This window comes from Gallinula chloropus (genome assembly GCF_964237585.1).
Source record: "Gallinula chloropus genome assembly, chromosome: 32".
Taxonomy (NCBI): domain Eukaryota; kingdom Metazoa; phylum Chordata; class Aves; order Gruiformes; family Rallidae; genus Gallinula; species Gallinula chloropus.
Window position 1 is genome coordinate 2,225,925 of NC_140117.1, and position 17,147 is coordinate 2,243,071.

The window sequence follows — 17,147 nt, forward strand, 5'->3', positions numbered from 1 at the left end:
CCTTTCTGGACACAGATTCCCCCCACCAGACACTTCTCCTTGAAGCTGCCCCCCACACCCCCAATCTGCTGTTCTGGGACCACCACTCAGGCTCACAACCCAATCCTGCACCCCATCACTATGGGCACCCTCACCCTGCACCCCCCACCCCTCACTGACCCCTGTGTCCCCACAGAGCTCCACTCCCTGTGCTACTTCCACACCGCAGTGTCAGAGCCCAGCCCAGGAGTACCCCAGTTTGTGTCCATGGGATACGTGGATGGGAACCTCATTTCGCGCTACGACAGCGAGAAGGGGAGGGCGGTGCCCCGGGCAGACTGGATGGCGGCCAACCTGGACCAGCAGCACTGGGACCAGCAGACCCAGATTGAACAGAAAAATCAGGAGATTTCCACAGTGAACCTGGACACGCTGCAGAGCCGCTACAACCAGAGTGAGGGTGAGTGTGGACTGGGAAGGGGCTCTGTGGGAGGGGAGATGTCCACTCCCTTCTCCCCCATGAAGACACTACCCTTTCTCATGCCACTGCCCTGTGATGTGCCGATCCTTCCCAGCCCAGTGCTGTTGGCAGAGCACTCCAAGCAGCCCTGTTCCCCAGCCCCACACTCCATGGGATTCCTTTGTGTCAGAGCTAGGAAGGCTTCTGGGTGCTCCACAAAGCACATTCTGGCCTTCTCCCCACCATGCCCAGCACCCCATCCCAGGCCTGGCTGCCACATCACAGCCCTCACCATCCTGTGGCAGTGAATACCCCCAGAACCAGAGGGGTTTCCACCCCATGTCCCAGCCCCTCACCATTCCTTTGTACAACCCACCCCAGAGCCAGAGGGGATCCTGAAAGCCATCCCATCTCCTATCTGCTCGCTCACCCAGCATTCAGGACTCTGTCCCATCCCCTTGCTGTTCCAGGGTTCTGCGGGGCTGGGTGCCAGGTCAGCCATGTCCTGGGTCCAGGGGCTCTGCGTCACAGCTTTACGTGATGCCCTGAGTGCTGTGGGCCCTGGGCAGGGTGGAGGCAGCTCTCGTGTCAGTGCCCAGTTCCTTTGGGATGACACAGTGATGGAGTGGGGGGTGCTGCCAGGGGGGCCTTGCCCCACTGAAGACCAAGGGCTGCAGCAGCCCCTCAGCCCCATCTCTCTGGTCATGTTTCAGGGGCTCACACACTGCAGAGCATAGTCGGCTGTGACCTCCTGGAAGACAATAGCACCAGGGGGTATTGGCAAATTGCCTACGATGGGAGGGACTTCATCGCCTTCAACATGGACACGATGACATTCACTGCAGCAGATGCAGCAGCACAAATCACCAAGAGGAACTGGAAGGCAGACAGGGCTGCCATTAAGCACATGAAGGACTACCTGGAGAACACCTGCCCTGAGTGGCTGAGGAAATACGTGAGCTATGGGCAGGCCGTGCTGGAGAGGAAAGGTGAGGGGAGATGGGGACCCTGGGGAGGGGCCAGCCTGGATGTGTGTGCCAGCCCTCACTGCCACCCCCTCCCCAGAGACCCCCACGGTCCGAGTGTTGAAGAAGGAGACCCAGGGGAACCTGACCTTGCACTGCCGCGCTTATGGCTTCTACCCACGGCCCATCACCATCAGCTGGCTGAAGGACGGTGAGGTCAGGGACCAGGAGACCCAGCGGGGCAGCATCGTGCCCAACAGCGACGGCACCTACTACACCTGGGTGTCCATTGAGGCCCCTCCTGGGGAGCAGGACAAGTACCGGTGCCGTGTGGAGCACGCCAGCCTGGGCGAGCCGGGGGTCTTTGCGTGGGGTGAGTCTGGTGGCCTTGGGCATGTGGAGGGGTGGGCTGGTGGTATTCCCCTTCCCCTCCTCACCACCCTGCTCATCCCCAGAGCCAGAGTCCAACTCATCAGCCATCGTGCTGGGGGTGGTTGTTCCCCTTGTCATCCTGGCTGTCATTGGCATCACCGGATTCATCATCTGGAAGTGCAGATCAGGTAAAGCCCCAGAGTGTGGGTGGAAGGCAGAGCCCAGGGGGCTGGTAGGAACTGTGAGCACAAGCCACAGCACTCTGAGGAGCTCCCTAGCCTGATGGTGAAGCACAGTGGATGCTGATGCCTTTTTCTCTCTCCGTTTGTATGCACTGTGCCCACAGCCAGCATGAGGTGGCAGCTCGCAGCTGTTTCTCCCCCATAGACATGGGTGGGAGCTCTGGCAGCTTGGCCAAAGGTATGACATGGGACTGGGGGGGTGGATGGGGCAGGCCCAGCTCTCTGTGCTCCCCCTTGAGACCCATGGTCAGAGTGACACTGGGCTGTTGGTGGGGGACTCTGAGACCACCAAAGCAGAGGGTTGGGGACAGGGACTTTGACCTGGGTGACACTGTCTCTTCCTCCCATCCTTGCAGTGATCACAGTCTTACTGCTCTATGAGTGACTGGGGGGCCTGGATGTGGCCCCTGCACTGTCACCGACTGGAGAGGCTGGGAGCTGCCTGCAGAGAGCTGATCGTGCTGCACCAGCACATGGTGCTACACTGGTGGCTCTTCTGGCTGGGGTAAATGCCTTGTTTGCCTTACTTCCTTCCTGTGCTTGTTTCCCAGCCTTGGATCATGGGGTAGAGCAGGTTTTCTTCCCAGCAGCCCAGCATAGTGCCGTGTTTAGGACTGTGTTGGGTCTGGCTGAGGTGGAGTTCATTTCCCCCCAGCAGCCCTGGACATGCTGTGCATTGGGAGTGAGCAGGGTGTTGGTACCAGCCCAGGGATTTGGCTGCTGAGGATCGGGGCTGGCCCAGCATCCAGACAGTCCCTCCAACATACCCCTTGCCAGGAGGCTGTGAGTGGGCAAGACCTTGGGAGGGGGCACAGCCAGGACAGCTGACCCCAAATGACCAAAGGGATATTCCAAACCATGTGGCATCTGCTCAGTTATGAAAGCTGAGAGAAAGGAGGATGAGCAGAGGATGTTTCTTATTTACAGTGTTGGCTTTCTGGAGCAACCACTGAACATACTGGAGCACCTTTTCCTGGGATGTGGCCAGACATCACCTGCTGATGGGGAATAAATGCTGATGGGGAAACAGTGAATAAAACTTTTGGTTTTCCTTTACTTCTGCCTGAGGCTTTTGCTTTATTCAGCTGCCTTGGTTGGGAGTTTGTTCCTGTTCCATCTTTTTCTCCTCCCCTCCCTGCCCTGCTGAGGAGGGAAGTGATGGAGAAGCTCTGTGGGCACCTTCTGTGCAGCCACAGCCAACCCCTTACAAGGATTTTTGAGAGAAGCTGGATTGGTATCACAGTGATGGGTCTGAGCAGTGGTGGCACAGTGTGATGTCATAAGTGGACACAACCATGGACATGCCCCAATCTACTGACAAATATCCCAGGCTGTAGCACATCATGCCTGATGTTAGAAGGAAAAAGAGAGGGGTTTGGGGTTTGGCCACCACCCCAGGGGCCAGGATATGCCCTGTGGGGCAGGAGATCCCATCTTGGGGTCATCCTTGTAGAGATCCCATCCTGGGGCTGGACCCAGCCACTGCCAAGGTCCAACCCGCGGCAACAGGCACTGGAGGGGCCTCTGCCCCAGTGTGGAGATGCAGGTTGGGGAGACAGTGGCAGGGTCTGGGCAGTGCCCTTGGTGTCAGAGTGGAGTTGGCTCCTCTTGGCCCCACTGATGAAGCTCATGAGGTGTGGCACAGGCCCAACACAGTGTGGGAACAGCCCAGTGCCACAGTCTGGGTGTGGGAGTCACCCAACACACCCAGGCACAGCTTGGCCCCAGACACTAACCACCCCAGATGCCCCTTGAACATGAGGTGTGGGAGGAGAACCACCTCCCATGGATGTGAGCAGCAACCAAACCCCCAATTACCTGGAGTGTGGGGCAGCAGAAACTTCCTCCAGGCTACAAGGAGAGAGGAGAGCTGGTCACGTCCCAGAGCCGGTCCCAGCAACTCTGTCCAGGGCAGAGGGTCCATCCCTATGCTGGTCTGCTCGAGCTGCCCACCATCCCAGGCACATTGCCATGGGGTTTCCCAGCCCCAGGGATGCCAGGATGGAGAGGATGGGCAAGGAGGCAAAGGGCCGAGCACAGAGCACCTGGGAATAGGACCGCACAGTGACCCAGATCTCACAGACACTCACCCAGTGCTGCATCTCATTCCTCTGTGAGGTGGTTTGGCCCTGGCTAGAGGTGAAATGCCCACCAAAGCTGCTCGCTCACTCCCCTTTTCAGTCATAAAGGGGAGAAAATATATATTGAGAGGCTAACGATTCAAGATAGGGACAGAGTGCATTGGGCAAAACAGGGTCAACACAGAAGAAAGAAAACTAATTTATGACAACTACACTGCACACCCAGTTACACCGGAGTTGGGTAATGAGAAGCGTGGCCAGGTCTTAAAGCACTTTCCCCCAGCCCTTCCTTCTTAGCAAACTTCACTTAACTCATGATTTTACTCCCTTCTTCCCCAGCAACGTGGCACGAGGAGGGGCAGGGAATGTTGAGTGGGGTTCCAGTCAATTCCTCACAAGCTGCTTTCCTTCTCCAGATCTTAAACTACCTCTACTTCCCCCCACCCCTCCTCTCTTAGCAGATTTTAGTCATAATTTCACTCACTTCTTCCCCCCACAGGGGCTGGCTGCAGCCATTACACTGGAGTTGTGCAGGGACATGTATTGCTCCTGGTCGAGGAGGCTGTTCCTGACTGCACAGGACCATTTCCCACTTCTGGTTCCTGTCACCACAGTAATATATTCGGTATCAAACAGGCCCCTCACCTCAGAGGAACATCTCTGGGAGACACTACCTGTCAGGGTCTTTTCGACAGCACCTCTGGTTGCAGGCACCACCCAGCCAAATGACACAGCAACCGGGTGGCTCTGCTCTTGTAACCACCCAGAGAGAACTGAGGGCCAGAGCCTGTGGCTGGGGAAGGATCAGAGACACTACCATTACTGCATATTGTCTCGGCATTAGTCATCGGTGAGTTTGTCCTTGAGCTGGCTGGTTGGACCTGGGGGAAGCTTCTAGCAGCTTCTTGCAGAAGACACCCCTGCAGCTCTCCCTTCTGCAAAACCTTGCATGCAAACCTACAGCAGTCAGGTAGGGATGGCCTCAGCTCAAAGCGATGAACACATCTGATAGCAGAGCAATCATAGGTCCCAACAGGGCTGCAGGACTGGCCACAAAACCTACCCCAACTTGTGCAGAAACACAGAGCACTGATGCCCAACAGCCCCAGATCTCCCTCCAAACACTCTGGCACAGCAAGACTGATCTACTGAGATTCAGCATCTCAAGGCAGCACCTGCAACAACCCATCTTTGCTCAAGAAGCCCTAACGCTTCCAGAAAATATGTAGGGTGTCCTGTGGCACAAAGGGACAGGACAGAGGTCTGGGAGTGACACAAAAGTCCAGGGATACCAGAACCACCCCCTGGCAACACCACACCAACCACAAACCTGCCACATCCAAATACACCACTTTCTCCATAAAAGGCACCATATTTCACTGTGAAGATGTACTGACCATCATCAGAGGGTCTCATCCCAAGATTCACAAGTCCAGACTTCTCTCCAGACATGGAGAGACTATGTCTGACCAACTCTGTCATCCCAACATGCTTCTCCAACTGCTCCCTGGACAGGAGCTCCCCATCTCAGCAGTGGTGCACCGTTTCATAGACATGGTGCTGGATCCCCCTGATACCCAAGCTCCAAGCATCCAACTGACAAGGCAGCGTGACATCCTGCCCCATGGTGAGATGGAGATGGTGGCCTGTTCCCACCACTCTGAATTCAGCTTGACAACAGAGAAGGACACAGAGACATGGAGATTGTGTGTTGATTGATTTAGGGTGTTGCAGACAAGGGTGAAGATTGTCATGAGCAGTGGATGCTCCATGCCACTCACATTGCTTTGCCCTCCAATGTTCCAAAGACCCTGGAGAAACTGAAGCAGGATGACTTGAAGGAGAAGGAGTTTTCCCTGGAGTGGGAACCTGCTCCAGAAAACAACCTCCACCCCAGCCAGCCCTGGTGCAAGTGAGAAACTTTTCAGGGGAGCACTGCAGGACAGGACTGAAGGGGAACCCAGGGTGTGGGACACAGGGACGTCACTCACTGGACATGCGTAAGCTGCTCAATGTACCAGGCTTCCCCCCAAAACAAAACATCTGACTCTCAAAAGACAAGTTTCTATAATTTGTCAGGAAGCACACCTTAAATGGACTGACACCTTACCACAGCTCTTTTACCTGAAAAAGATGAATAGATCTCTGCACCAATGGGAGAAGTTAAACCTGGATGAACCATACCTGAGAAACAAGAACTTGCCAATTTCTTGCTCCAAGGGATGCACCGGTCCTGTGCTTGGAAGAAGCGCTGTTTAAATGCTGACCGGCTCTCACAGGCTCCCTTACACTCTAACAGCACAGCCCACGGGATGGCTTCTATTAGGTTGCAGAAGAGATCAAAGTTTGCTCTTCTGAAGTTCAGGCTAGCTATCCTACATTTTGGCTTGCTTCTTCCACCCAGGATCTTGAACTCCACCATCTCATGGTTGCTTTGTCCCAAGCTGCCCCTGACCTTTAATTCCCTAATGAGCCCATCCTCGTTGGTTAGAACAAGATCCAGTACCTACCCCCCCCTTGTCAGCTCCTCCACCATCTGTATCAGAAAGTTGTCTTCCACACACTGCAGAACCTGTCTGGACCACACATGCCTGGCCCTGTTGCTCACACAACAAATACCTGGGTAATTGAAGTTCCCCATAAGGACCAGCACCTGGGATCATGAGGTGACTCCTATCTGCTTGTAGAAGGCATTGTCAACTCTCTCCTCCTGATCAGGGGGCCTGTAGTAAACACCAACAACAGTGTCACTCACACTAGCCTGCCCCTTGATTCTCACTCACAATCACTCAACTGGTCCTCACTTTAAATGAGGTGCAATAAAGTAGAACTGAGTTTCCAGGATTGCGGGATGATGATTTGATTGCTCAAGGTGGGGAAAGATGGAGAGTGATGTGGGAGTCCCCAGTGGCTCCCCACCCCACCTCCATCTCCAGCTGGATCTGACAATGTCTGGAGAAGGTATGATGCTCCTGAACATGAACATAGGGGATGTGGATGCTGGGGAGTCACCTGCACCCCAACCAGCAGCTGGAGAACTTGGTGGACATGGGGCTGGAGAGCTTGGACCATGCCAGTCATGCAGCTGGAGGGGACATGCCTGAAGGTGGGGTGGTCTCAGGGTGTTCATGTGCGTAGGGAGAGATGCAGTGGGTCTGAATTCCCATGCATCCCACCATCAAAGCCCCACTGGTGTTGTAGGATGGTGGGGTTGGGTGCAGAAATATACCCCAGCCTGGGTGGCTCCTGCAACACTGTGGGGTGCTTCCCTTCTCCAGGATGGCAGGACAACCGTGAGCAGATATATCACATCCTGGGCATCTTCCCCATGGGGTGGCATGGGTCCAAAAGCAACCCTAGGGTTCACAGGGCAATGAGAACAGCAGAATTTCAGCTCCTTGCCTGGCAGTGGGGCCTCAAATCCTGCCCACAGATGTAAATCTGCACTCAAAGCCAGCAGAAGATGGGGTTTTAAAGCAGCCTGGTGCATCTGGAGCTCCTGAGCACTCGGTGAGCAACTTCCCTTCCCACAGGAGATTTGTATTTCCTGCCCTGTAGAGTCAGTAACAGATTTGTAATAACTCCTGGGGAGGGGCAGTGGGGCAGAGCAGGGGCTGCACCGGGGAGCCATGTGTGGTCCCATCCTGTGCCTGAGCATCAGTTTCTTCTGCTGTCGGGGTGCTCGTGCAGGGGGTTTGGAGCCTCTTAAGGGCACAGACAGCCCTTCCTCACCATCTGCTCTTCGGTGCCTGCAACCCCCATCACCTTCCTCTACCTCCTTTCCCCTCTCTTCTGACCAGCACGGCCACAGATGTGGCTCCTGGCAAGCTCTGGGGGTCTCATGAGGAATTGGGTGACTCTCCACATGCTCCGGCTGGGATCAGGTAGGGATCCCACAGGGCTGGCAGGGGTTTTTGCCTGCTCCAGGTGACAGATGTGGGTCAGGGATCTGCCATGAGGTGGGGGAGCTTACCCAAGAGCCTGACCCCACAAATGTTTCACTTTCCCTTGGGCTCTTTATGCCATGTGTCCCTCACCCTGCGTTCCCCTTCAGTCCTGTCCTGCAGTGTTCCCCTCTAATGTTTCTCACTATCACAGGGTCTGACTGGGGTGGAGGTCAATTTCTGCAGTAGGTAACCACTCCCAGGATTCCTCCTTCAAGTCCTACAATTCCTACTCCGGTCTCTCTAGTGTCTCTAGGCCATTGGAGCACCAAGCGATGCCTGTGGCATGGAGCATGTACTGCTGACACCAAGCTCACCTCTTGCCTGCAACACCCTAAATTAACATAAGCACAATCCTCATGTCCTTGCATTTTTCTCCATGGCCAAGTGTGGTGGTTCAGCCCTAAGCAGTGGCTGAGCACCACCAGCTGCTCTCACACCACACCACTGAAGATGCCCATCCTGTCATTTCTTTTCTTGCAAGAAAGTGTGGATGGGATAGAAAGAAGTGGGGGAGAAAGAAGGGGAAATGGGGGAAAGAAACAAATGGGTGAAGAGAGGAAATAAAAAATGAGAAAGGTAAATGGGGGAGAACATTTAAAAAAGGTCTAACAGGGTAAAACAGGGGACAAGGATATGCGAAAAAGAAAAGGTAAAAAAAATAAAGTTAAAAATGTAAAAGAAAAAATATGTTTGAAAGTGGAAAAGGGGAGAATTATTTTTAAAAAGGAGGAAAAAATTTTTTATAAAGTAGGCAAAAAATGGTTATAAAAAAAGGAATAGGGTTTAAAATGAAAGTGGAAAAAGATAAAAAAAGAATAAAAATAGAGGGAAGAGGGAATTCTGGAAAAGGCATTTTCCTCCCCAGTGATTGGGGGCCACCCCATCCTCCCTCACGCTGGGGGCCGGGCGGGTTCGGGTCCGCCCTCCCCACCTACAGTAGGTGCGCAGGTACCGCGGAGCCCCGCTCTGTGCCAGCGCGTGTAGGGGGGAGCTGGAGGGTGTTGGGCAGGGGGAACCCCTGGACCCTGCGCAGCCGCGGGAAAGGGGAACTGGCGGCGGAGGCAGGGTCTGACCTCAGGGCTTGGGAGCTACTGCAGAGGGAACGTCAGGGCAACAAGTTTTTCCTTCTTTTGTTGGTTTTTTATGTTAATATTTCAAGCTTTGTGTCTGACTTTGGCTTTTTGAAGTTTAGTTCATCACTTTTAATTGTATTTCTCACCTCGTGGTTTGTTGGGTTTTAAAAATTTATTCCTAAGGTTTTATTACTATGGGATTTTATTTTTTCCTTGGCTTAATTTTGTTTTAAAATTTGTAATTTGTTTTTTCTTCAAAATTTTATTACTTAGCATTAAATTTTATTTCTTACTTAGCTTTTTTATTTTCTCTTTTGATTCCCTTTTAAGATTAGTTCTTTGGTTTTTTGGTTTCTTTGATTTTTCTTTCTTATTTTGTAAATAATTATTTGATTTCATAATTTTGCCTGTGTTTTATTTTAGTTATTCGGGGGGTTATTCTAGTTCTTTTCAGGTTTTGTTTTTTGCTTGGATATTTTTATTTCACTTGTTTTTTAAAAATTTTAGTTCTCTCCTTTGTATGTTGGGTCTCAGTTGTGGGTTTCTCCCCTTCTTTGATTTTGGTTAGTTTGGTTTAACAGTTTAACTTTTCAAATGTTGTCACTTTGAGGCCTCTTTACAGCCTCTCTGTGTGCACCCCCCAACCGACACCCCCAGGAGGCAGCTGTCACCAGGAGCTCTCCTTCCAGGAGGTCACCATCACTGCACCACTGAGAAGCCATGGCACTTCTCCAGCCCCTCCCCCGGCCCTTCCGGCAGGTAGGACCCCCTCCCCCGTGCTCCCATTCCATCCCTGGGGCACCTCGGTGTTCTCCCCAGTGTTTTTTGTGGGCCAGGAGCCTGGTGCATCCGGCAGCTCCTGAGCACCCGGTGAGCAACTTCCCTTTCCACAGGAGATTTGTATTTCCTGCCCTGTAGAGTCAGTAACGGATTTGTAATAACTCCCGGGGAGGGGCAGTGGGGCAGAGCAGGGGCTGCACTGGGGAGCTGTGTGTTCCTATCCTGTCCTTGAGGACTGGTTTCTTCCATTGTCAGGGTGCTCGTGCAGGGGATTTGGGAGATATTGGAGCCTGTTTGGCATGGGCAGCCCTTCTTTGCTGTCCCATCTGGGGCACCTGCAACTCCCATTGCCCTCCACTATCTTCCCCTTCCTCCTCTCCAATACAACCAGATCTGTGGCTTTTAAGGACCCCTGGGGATCCAGGGACACCACATCTGCTGGGGACAGGAGTAGCCAGAGTATCAGGGGCAGAGCTCAGAGCTCAGCAGGTTTCACCACGCTGGGGCCTGGATGTGCCCCGCAGGGCAGGAGATGGGACATCTTCCTCCTAGACATCCCATCCTTGGGAAGCACCAGCAGGGCCATGGCCAAGCTCCATCCCATGGAAACAGGCGCTGGTGGGGCTGCAGCCCCAGCACAGAGGGGCAGGATGGGGAGGCAGTGGCTGTGTTCAGGCAGCCCCTGGGGGTTCGTGGGGGAGACTTTCTCCTGTCCTTCAGCCAGCTGGTGGTGATGGGCTGTGAGAAGAAGCTGTAAGCACAGCAGTGCAAGGTCAGGATCCTCTCAGCTTTCCTCTCCAGCACGGCCTGCCCGTAGCTCATGTATTTGCTCAGCCACGTGGTACAGGTGCTCTCCATGTCGAAGGCAATGAAGTCCCTCCCATCGTAGGGGATTTACCAATAACCCCTGGTGCTATTGTCCTCCAGATCACATCTGACTGTGCTCTGCAGTGTGTGAGCCCCCTCAGTGAAATGAGGCTGAGGGCCTACTGCAGCCCTGGGCCTTCAGTGGGGCAAGGCCCCCCATCAGCACCCCCCAATCCAGCCCTGTGTGAGGCCTGGGGAATCAGGCACTGAAATAAGAGCTGCCCCCACCCTGCCCAGGGCCCACAGCACTTGGGGCATCATGTAAAGCTGTGACACAGACACACTGAACCCAGGGTGTGGGAGCCCCTCTGGTTCTGTGGGTCTTGAGGGCCATGGGGACCATGAGGGCTTTGAACATCCAGCCCAGCACCAGCAGTTGGGAGTGCCAGGAGGAGCTGTGCTCCCAGCTTACTGACTGCCTCCCCCGTCTCAGAGACAGGGCAGGATGAGAAGCTGAAATGTCCTTGACTGCTTGGCAACAACTAAACCAGTAGGGTGGTTCCATCACCCTAAATCCCTAACACAGCCCTACACTCACTGCAAGATTAACATTAACTCTAACCCTGCTGAAAACGGGAGAGCAACTCTCACAGAACCTCACACAACAGGGCAGGACAGTGAGACAGGAAAAAGAAAAAAAAGAAAAAAAAACCAACAACCCCCCCACCTGAAACGTCTCTGGCTCTAACTGACGTTAACGAGCCACTGGTTCAGGGTGTTGGTCAGGATGTCAGTACTACACAATTGACTCAGAGCTCCTAAGATTTATACTTGATGACTCAAAGCACATAAGCACTCACCGATGGGAGATGAGGTCTGTCAGTCTCTGCAGAAGGTTTTGTGGAAGTCAGTGCTGCTGATGTGGGTTTGGTGTACGTTGCAGATGTGAGCAATGATGGGGATGTGCGTGAAGAAGGCTTTGGGGTGTGTTTATTTAGGTTTCAGTTCCACGAGCCCTCAGCACTCCCCGTGTCCCCTCCTCCTTTTCCCTGCTGCCCACTGAGGGCTGCTGCTTGTGACTCCCGGCTTCCCGCTGAGTCTCAGTCAGTGTGAGTCGGGAGCCCTTCCGGGCAGCATCCTTTGCCTGGCTGCCCCCAGCTCCCCCAGGGTGAACAGTCTGACCGTGGGGCAGGTTCAGCCTGTGCACCAGCAGCAGGGAGTATCCAGGCACCAGGCTGTGCCCGTGTCCTCCTCGTATCACACCGCACCGACCCGCTCGGAGTTCCCAGCTTTCCCCGTGTCCCGTGGCTGGGGCGCTGCCGAGCGCTGCCGGAGCTGTGCCGGCCGAGCCAGCTCTGGGATGGATGGGCAGCAGCCCTGTCTTCCTGTCCCTCTGGGCTCTAGGTGCTCGTCCCTGGGTACCAGCGAAGTGAGACCCAGCCTGGGTACCCCCTGCTCAGGTTGGCACAGGGTGTTCTGCACTGTCTTGGACTCGGACCCTTGATGTGTGTGGGCACAGAGAGCTTCCTCTGTTAAGAACAGTGTGAAGTCCAGTGGAGAGTGGAGGCTGACAGCAGGCTGTCGTGGGCTGGATGGAGTCACCCTGCCCACGAGCGCTGCTGTGCTGGACATGCTGGAGCTCCAGCAGGAACTGGAGTCAGAGGCAGCACAGTGGGACGCCCCAGTTGACATCACTACTGGATTTTTCTGGACGCCTTTGGCAGCAGAGAGCAGGGCACAGTTTGCTGTCCCTGGGAGGGTTGATTCACCTGGAATCAACTGCCCCAGGGGTGGAAACAGCCCCACGATCTGCCCTGGGTTGATCCCGACTGTGCTGGAAGGGGTGAAGCACCAGAGCACCTGCAGGACGCTGATGACATCATCGTATGGGGCAGGAGAGCAGAGGAATTCTCTGAGACAGGTCAGAAGATAGTCCAGATCCTTCTGGAAGGTGTTTTTTCTGGTTTGGACTGGTAAGCTGATGGACCTGTGCAGGAGATGCAGTACAAGCAGTGCCAGGCAGGAGCGCTGCCAGGTCCTAGACACACGGGACACAGGTGATGGCAGACACAAGTGACCCAGTGCATGAGGGACAGCAGGGACAAGGGACAGCTCCTGCAAGCCCCAGGGGTGCCCACACTCTCTGGAAGGTTTTTATCGTTGTCCCATCTGTTTCACCCACAAACCCACATGGTGTCAGAGCCAGGTGGGGGGAGCCACAGGGTGCCAGATGCCTGGGTCCCCCTGGGACAGACAGGTCTGGGGGTCTCAGGGTGTCCCAGGGTAGGGGATGAGAACAGCACTGGTGTGGGGGGAAGAACTGTGTTTCGGGATGCCTAGGGGTGACCCCAGCCTGGGGTATACAGGTGGAATGGGGCTGTGGGGGGGTCTGGGACCCTGAGGGGGTGGGAGGTCTGGGCGGTCCCGTGGGAGGAGTTACTGGTAAGAGTCTCTGGCTGCCATTGGTGGGCGGGTGGTGGCGCAGCCGATCGCGGGTCTCGGGGCGGGGCTGGCAGCGAGGTTTGTCCTGGAGCGGGGCTCCTTTGGCTCAGAACATCTGGGACCCGGAGAGGATGGATGGGGCTGGACCGGGCACTGGGGCTGCTTCTGCTGCTGAGGGTCCTCGGCTGGGCGGCATGTGGTAAGTGCGGGTGGGTCCCGGGAACCCCACTGGACCCAGTTTCTTGATAACGGTTCTCCATTCCCTGCACATTGGACCACCCCGGGGCACAGAGACCCCCAGTCACTCTCCCCAGAGAATGGGTGCCCCCTTGTAACACTCCCCTTCCATCCCCTTCCATCCCTTTCCATCCCCTTCCCAGACACTCCCACAGATCAGTTTCTCCTTGATGCCAGAGACACCCTTCGACCCCCTTCTTGGGCACCTCTAGCCATTCACTGACAGGGCCCCCCATTCCTTATCACCAGGACCCCCTGGCTTCCCTTCATGGGAAGCAGGACCCCATCCTGGACACAGATTCCCCCCACCAGACACTTCCCCTTGAAGCTTCCCCCCCCCCAGCCCCCAATCTGCTGCACTGGGACCTCCACCCAGGCTCACCACCCGCTTCTGAACTGTGGACACCCTCACCCAACAACCCCTCCCAACAGTCGCTGTGCCCCGTGTCTCCACAGAGCTCCACTCCCTGCGCTACTTTGACATCGGGGTGTCAGAGCCCAGCCCAGGAGTACCCCAGTTTGTGTATGTGGGGTACGTGGATGGGAACCTCATTTTGCGCTACGACAGCGAGAAGGGGAGGGCGGTGCCCCGGGCAGACTGGATGGCGGCCAACCTGGACCAGCAGTACTGGGACCTGGAGACCCAGATCGGACAGAGCAATCAGCAGACTTATCACGAGAGCCTGGACACACTGCAGAGCCGCTACAACCAGAGTGGGGGTGAGTGTGGGCTGGGATTGGGCTCTGTGGTTTGGGAGAGCTCCCATCCCAGCCTCCAAGAAGACCCTTCCCTGCTCCATGTTACTGCCCCAACCTGTGACAACCCGACCCAGCCCAGCGCCACTGTCAGCAGGTTCCTAGCGTGAGGGGCTTCCTTGCCGCAGAGCTAGGGAGGCCCCCTCACCCAGCAAATTCCCCCCTTCCCAGTGCCCAGCACACCATCCCAGGCCTGGCCCCCACATCTCACCCCTCACCATCCATGTTGCATTGGAGACCCCCAGACCCAGAGGGGCTCCTGCTGGATGTCCCAGCCCCCCCAACATAATGTGGCACTTTGTACTCACCCCAGAGCCAGAGGGGCTCCCCCAACTAAACCCATCCCATCTCCTGTCCCTGCCCCCACAGCTCTCAGGACCCTGTCTCATCTCCTTGCTGTCGCAGGGTGCCATGGGGCTGGGTGCCAGCCCAGCCACGCCCTGGGCACAGGGGGTTTGTGTCACAGCTTTATGTGATGCCCCGAGTGCTGTGGGCCCTGGGCAGGGTGGGGGCAGCTCTCGTGTTGGTGACCAATTCCCCAGGCCTCACAAAGGGCTGGAGTCGGGGGTGCTGCCAGGGGTCTTGCCCCACTGAAGGCCCAGGGCTGCAGCAGCCCCTCAGCCCTGTCTCCCTGGTCGTGTTTCAGGGGCTCACACACTGCAATACATGCTCGGCTGTGACCTCCTGGAGGACAATAGCACCAGGGGGTATCTGCAAATCGCCTACGATGGGAGGGACTTCATTGCCTTCGACATGGACACAGTGACGTTCACTGCGGCAGATCCAGCAGCACAAATCACCAAGAGGAAGTGGGAGGCAGACAAGACTTTCACTGAGCATGTGAAGCACTACCTGGAGAATTCCTGCCCTGAGTGGCTGAGGCAATACGTGAGCTATGGGCAGGCTGTGCTGGAGAGGAAAGGTGAGGGGAGATGGGGACCCTGGGGAGGGGCCAGAGTGGATGTGTGTGCCAGCCCTCACTGCCACCCCCTCCCCAGAGCCCCCCACGGTCCATGTGTTAAAGAAGGAGACCCAGGGGATCCTGACCTTGCACTGCCGCGCTTACGGCTTCTACCCACGGCCCATCAGCATCAGCTGGCTGAAGGACGCTGAGGTCAGGGACCAGGAGACCCAGCGGGGCAGCATCGTGCCCAACAGCGACGGCACCTACTACACCTGGGTGTCCATCGAGGCCCCTCCTGGGGAGCAGGACAAGTACCGGTGCCGTGTGGAGCACGCCAGCCTGGGAGAGCAGGGGGTCTTTGCATGGGGTGAGTCTGGTGGCCTTGGGCATGTGGAAGGGCGGACTGGGGGTGTTTCCCCTTCCCTTCTTCACAGTCCTGTTCATCCCCAGAGTCAGAGTCCAACTCATCGACCATCATGCCGTGGGTGGTTGTTCCCCTTGCCATCCTGACTGTCATTGCCATCACTGGATTCATCATCTGGAAGCTCAGATCAGGTAAAGCCCCAGGGTGTGGGAGGAAGGCAGAGCCCGGGGGGCTGATAGGGGCTGCGGGCATGAGCTGCAAAGCTCTGCAGAACCCCTGAGCCTGAGGGTAAAGTGCAGTGGATGCTGATGCCTCTTCCCCTCTTCTCTTATGTGCACTGTGCCCACAGCGAGCATGAGGTGGCAGCTCACAGCTGTTTCTCCCCCATGGGCACAGATGGGAGCTCTGGCAGCTTGGCCAAAGGGATGACATGGGACTGGGGGGGGTGGATGGGGCAGGCCCATCTCTCTGTGCTCTCCCTTGAGACCAGTGGTCAGAGCGACACTGGGCTGCTGGTTGGGGACACTGAGACCACCATAGCAGATGGCTGGGGACAGGGACTTTGACCTGGGTGACACTGTCTCTTCTTCCCATCCTTGCAGTGATCACAGTCTTATTGTTCCATGAGCGACCAGGGCAGCTGGATGTGGCTCCTGCACTGTCACCGACTGGAGAGGCTGGGAGCTGCCTGCAGAGGGCTGATCACGCTGTGCCAGCACATGGTGCTGCGCTGGTGGATCTTCTGGCTGGAGAAGAGCCACCAGTGTAGCACCAGTTCATGTGCTTGTTTCCCAGCCTTGGATCATGGGCTGTGCTTGTTCTCCATGAGATAGAGCTGGGTTTCTTTCCAGTAGCCCAGTGTGGTGCCGTGTTTAGGACTGTTTTGGTTCTGGCTGAGGTGGAGTTCATTTCCCCCCAGCAGTCCTGGCCGTGCTGTGCATCAGGAGTGAGCAGGGTGTTGGTACCAGCCCAGGGATTTGGCTGCTGGGGAGTGGGGCTGGCCCAGCATCCAGGCTGTCTCTCCAACATCCCCCTCATTGGTAGGCGGTGAGTGGGCAAGACCTTGGGAAGATACACAGCCAGGACAACTGACCCCAAAAACAATGTTCCAAACCCTGCGACATCTGCTTGGCCATGCATGCTGAAAGGAGGATGAACAGGGGATGTTTATTACTGACCATGCTTGTGTTCTGGAGCAGCCGCTGCGCGTACTGAAGCCCGGCTGCCCGGGATGTTGCTGGGCATCTCCTGATGATGGGAAATAGTGAATGATTCTTCTGTTTTCCCTTTGCTTCTCCACATGGCTTTTTCTTTTGCCTTACTGAACTACCTTAGTCTTGGTCCCCACAGGTCTTTTTTCATCTTATTTTTCTTCTCTGAAGCTCGGGCACCTGATGCCACCGATCATCACCCTGTGCCCACCTTGTGCAGGCACTTACCTTTTCGGCAGGAGAAGGGTGCAAGCACTCACCAACACCTCCTGCCTGTACTGCAGTCTCCTTCCTTACCACTTCTGTCTGTGTGGATGCATCAGGAGTCTTGGGAGAGATTTTCTCTGTTGGAACACTGGTTTTTGCTCTCAGAAGAGTCCCCACCATTTTGGCAGAGACCCAGAGCACTTCCCTGGGCTGTGGACCTACAAGCAGACCTCGATCTCCCCTCCTTCAGTAGCAAACCACGGCCCTTGTCCTGCCCCTCCAGGCCTTGGTAAAAGTCTCTCTCCATCTGTGTTCCTTCA

General features: G+C 55.7%; 2 protein-coding genes across 2 annotated transcripts in view; both read left to right on the forward strand.

Moving 5' to 3' along the window:
- LOC311202947 (class I histocompatibility antigen, F10 alpha chain-like) overlaps positions 1-2,403 on the forward strand; it is a gene marked incomplete at both ends in the record, with an annotated part of 116,109 nt that extends 113,706 nt beyond the window's left edge. The window contains 5 exons of the mRNA XM_084277590.1: positions 176-439; positions 1,153-1,428; positions 1,505-1,777; positions 1,860-1,964; positions 2,375-2,403. Coding sequence (XP_084133716.1) covers positions 176-439; positions 1,153-1,428; positions 1,505-1,777; positions 1,860-1,964; positions 2,375-2,403 — 947 coding nt within the window. The remainder of the gene's footprint in view (positions 1-175; positions 440-1,152; positions 1,429-1,504; positions 1,778-1,859; positions 1,965-2,374) is intronic.
- A 4,687-nt stretch (positions 2,404-7,090) lies between these two features.
- On the forward strand, positions 7,091-15,357 carry LOC311202948 (class I histocompatibility antigen, F10 alpha chain-like; the record flags this gene model as incomplete). The annotated part of the gene is made up of 4 exons (XM_084277591.1): positions 7,091-7,205; positions 13,818-14,105; positions 14,788-15,029; positions 15,166-15,357. Coding segments are annotated over 4 exons (837 nt in total), but the record flags the coding sequence as incomplete, so codon positions are not given.
- Between the last annotated feature and the right edge of the window lie 1,790 nt (positions 15,358-17,147).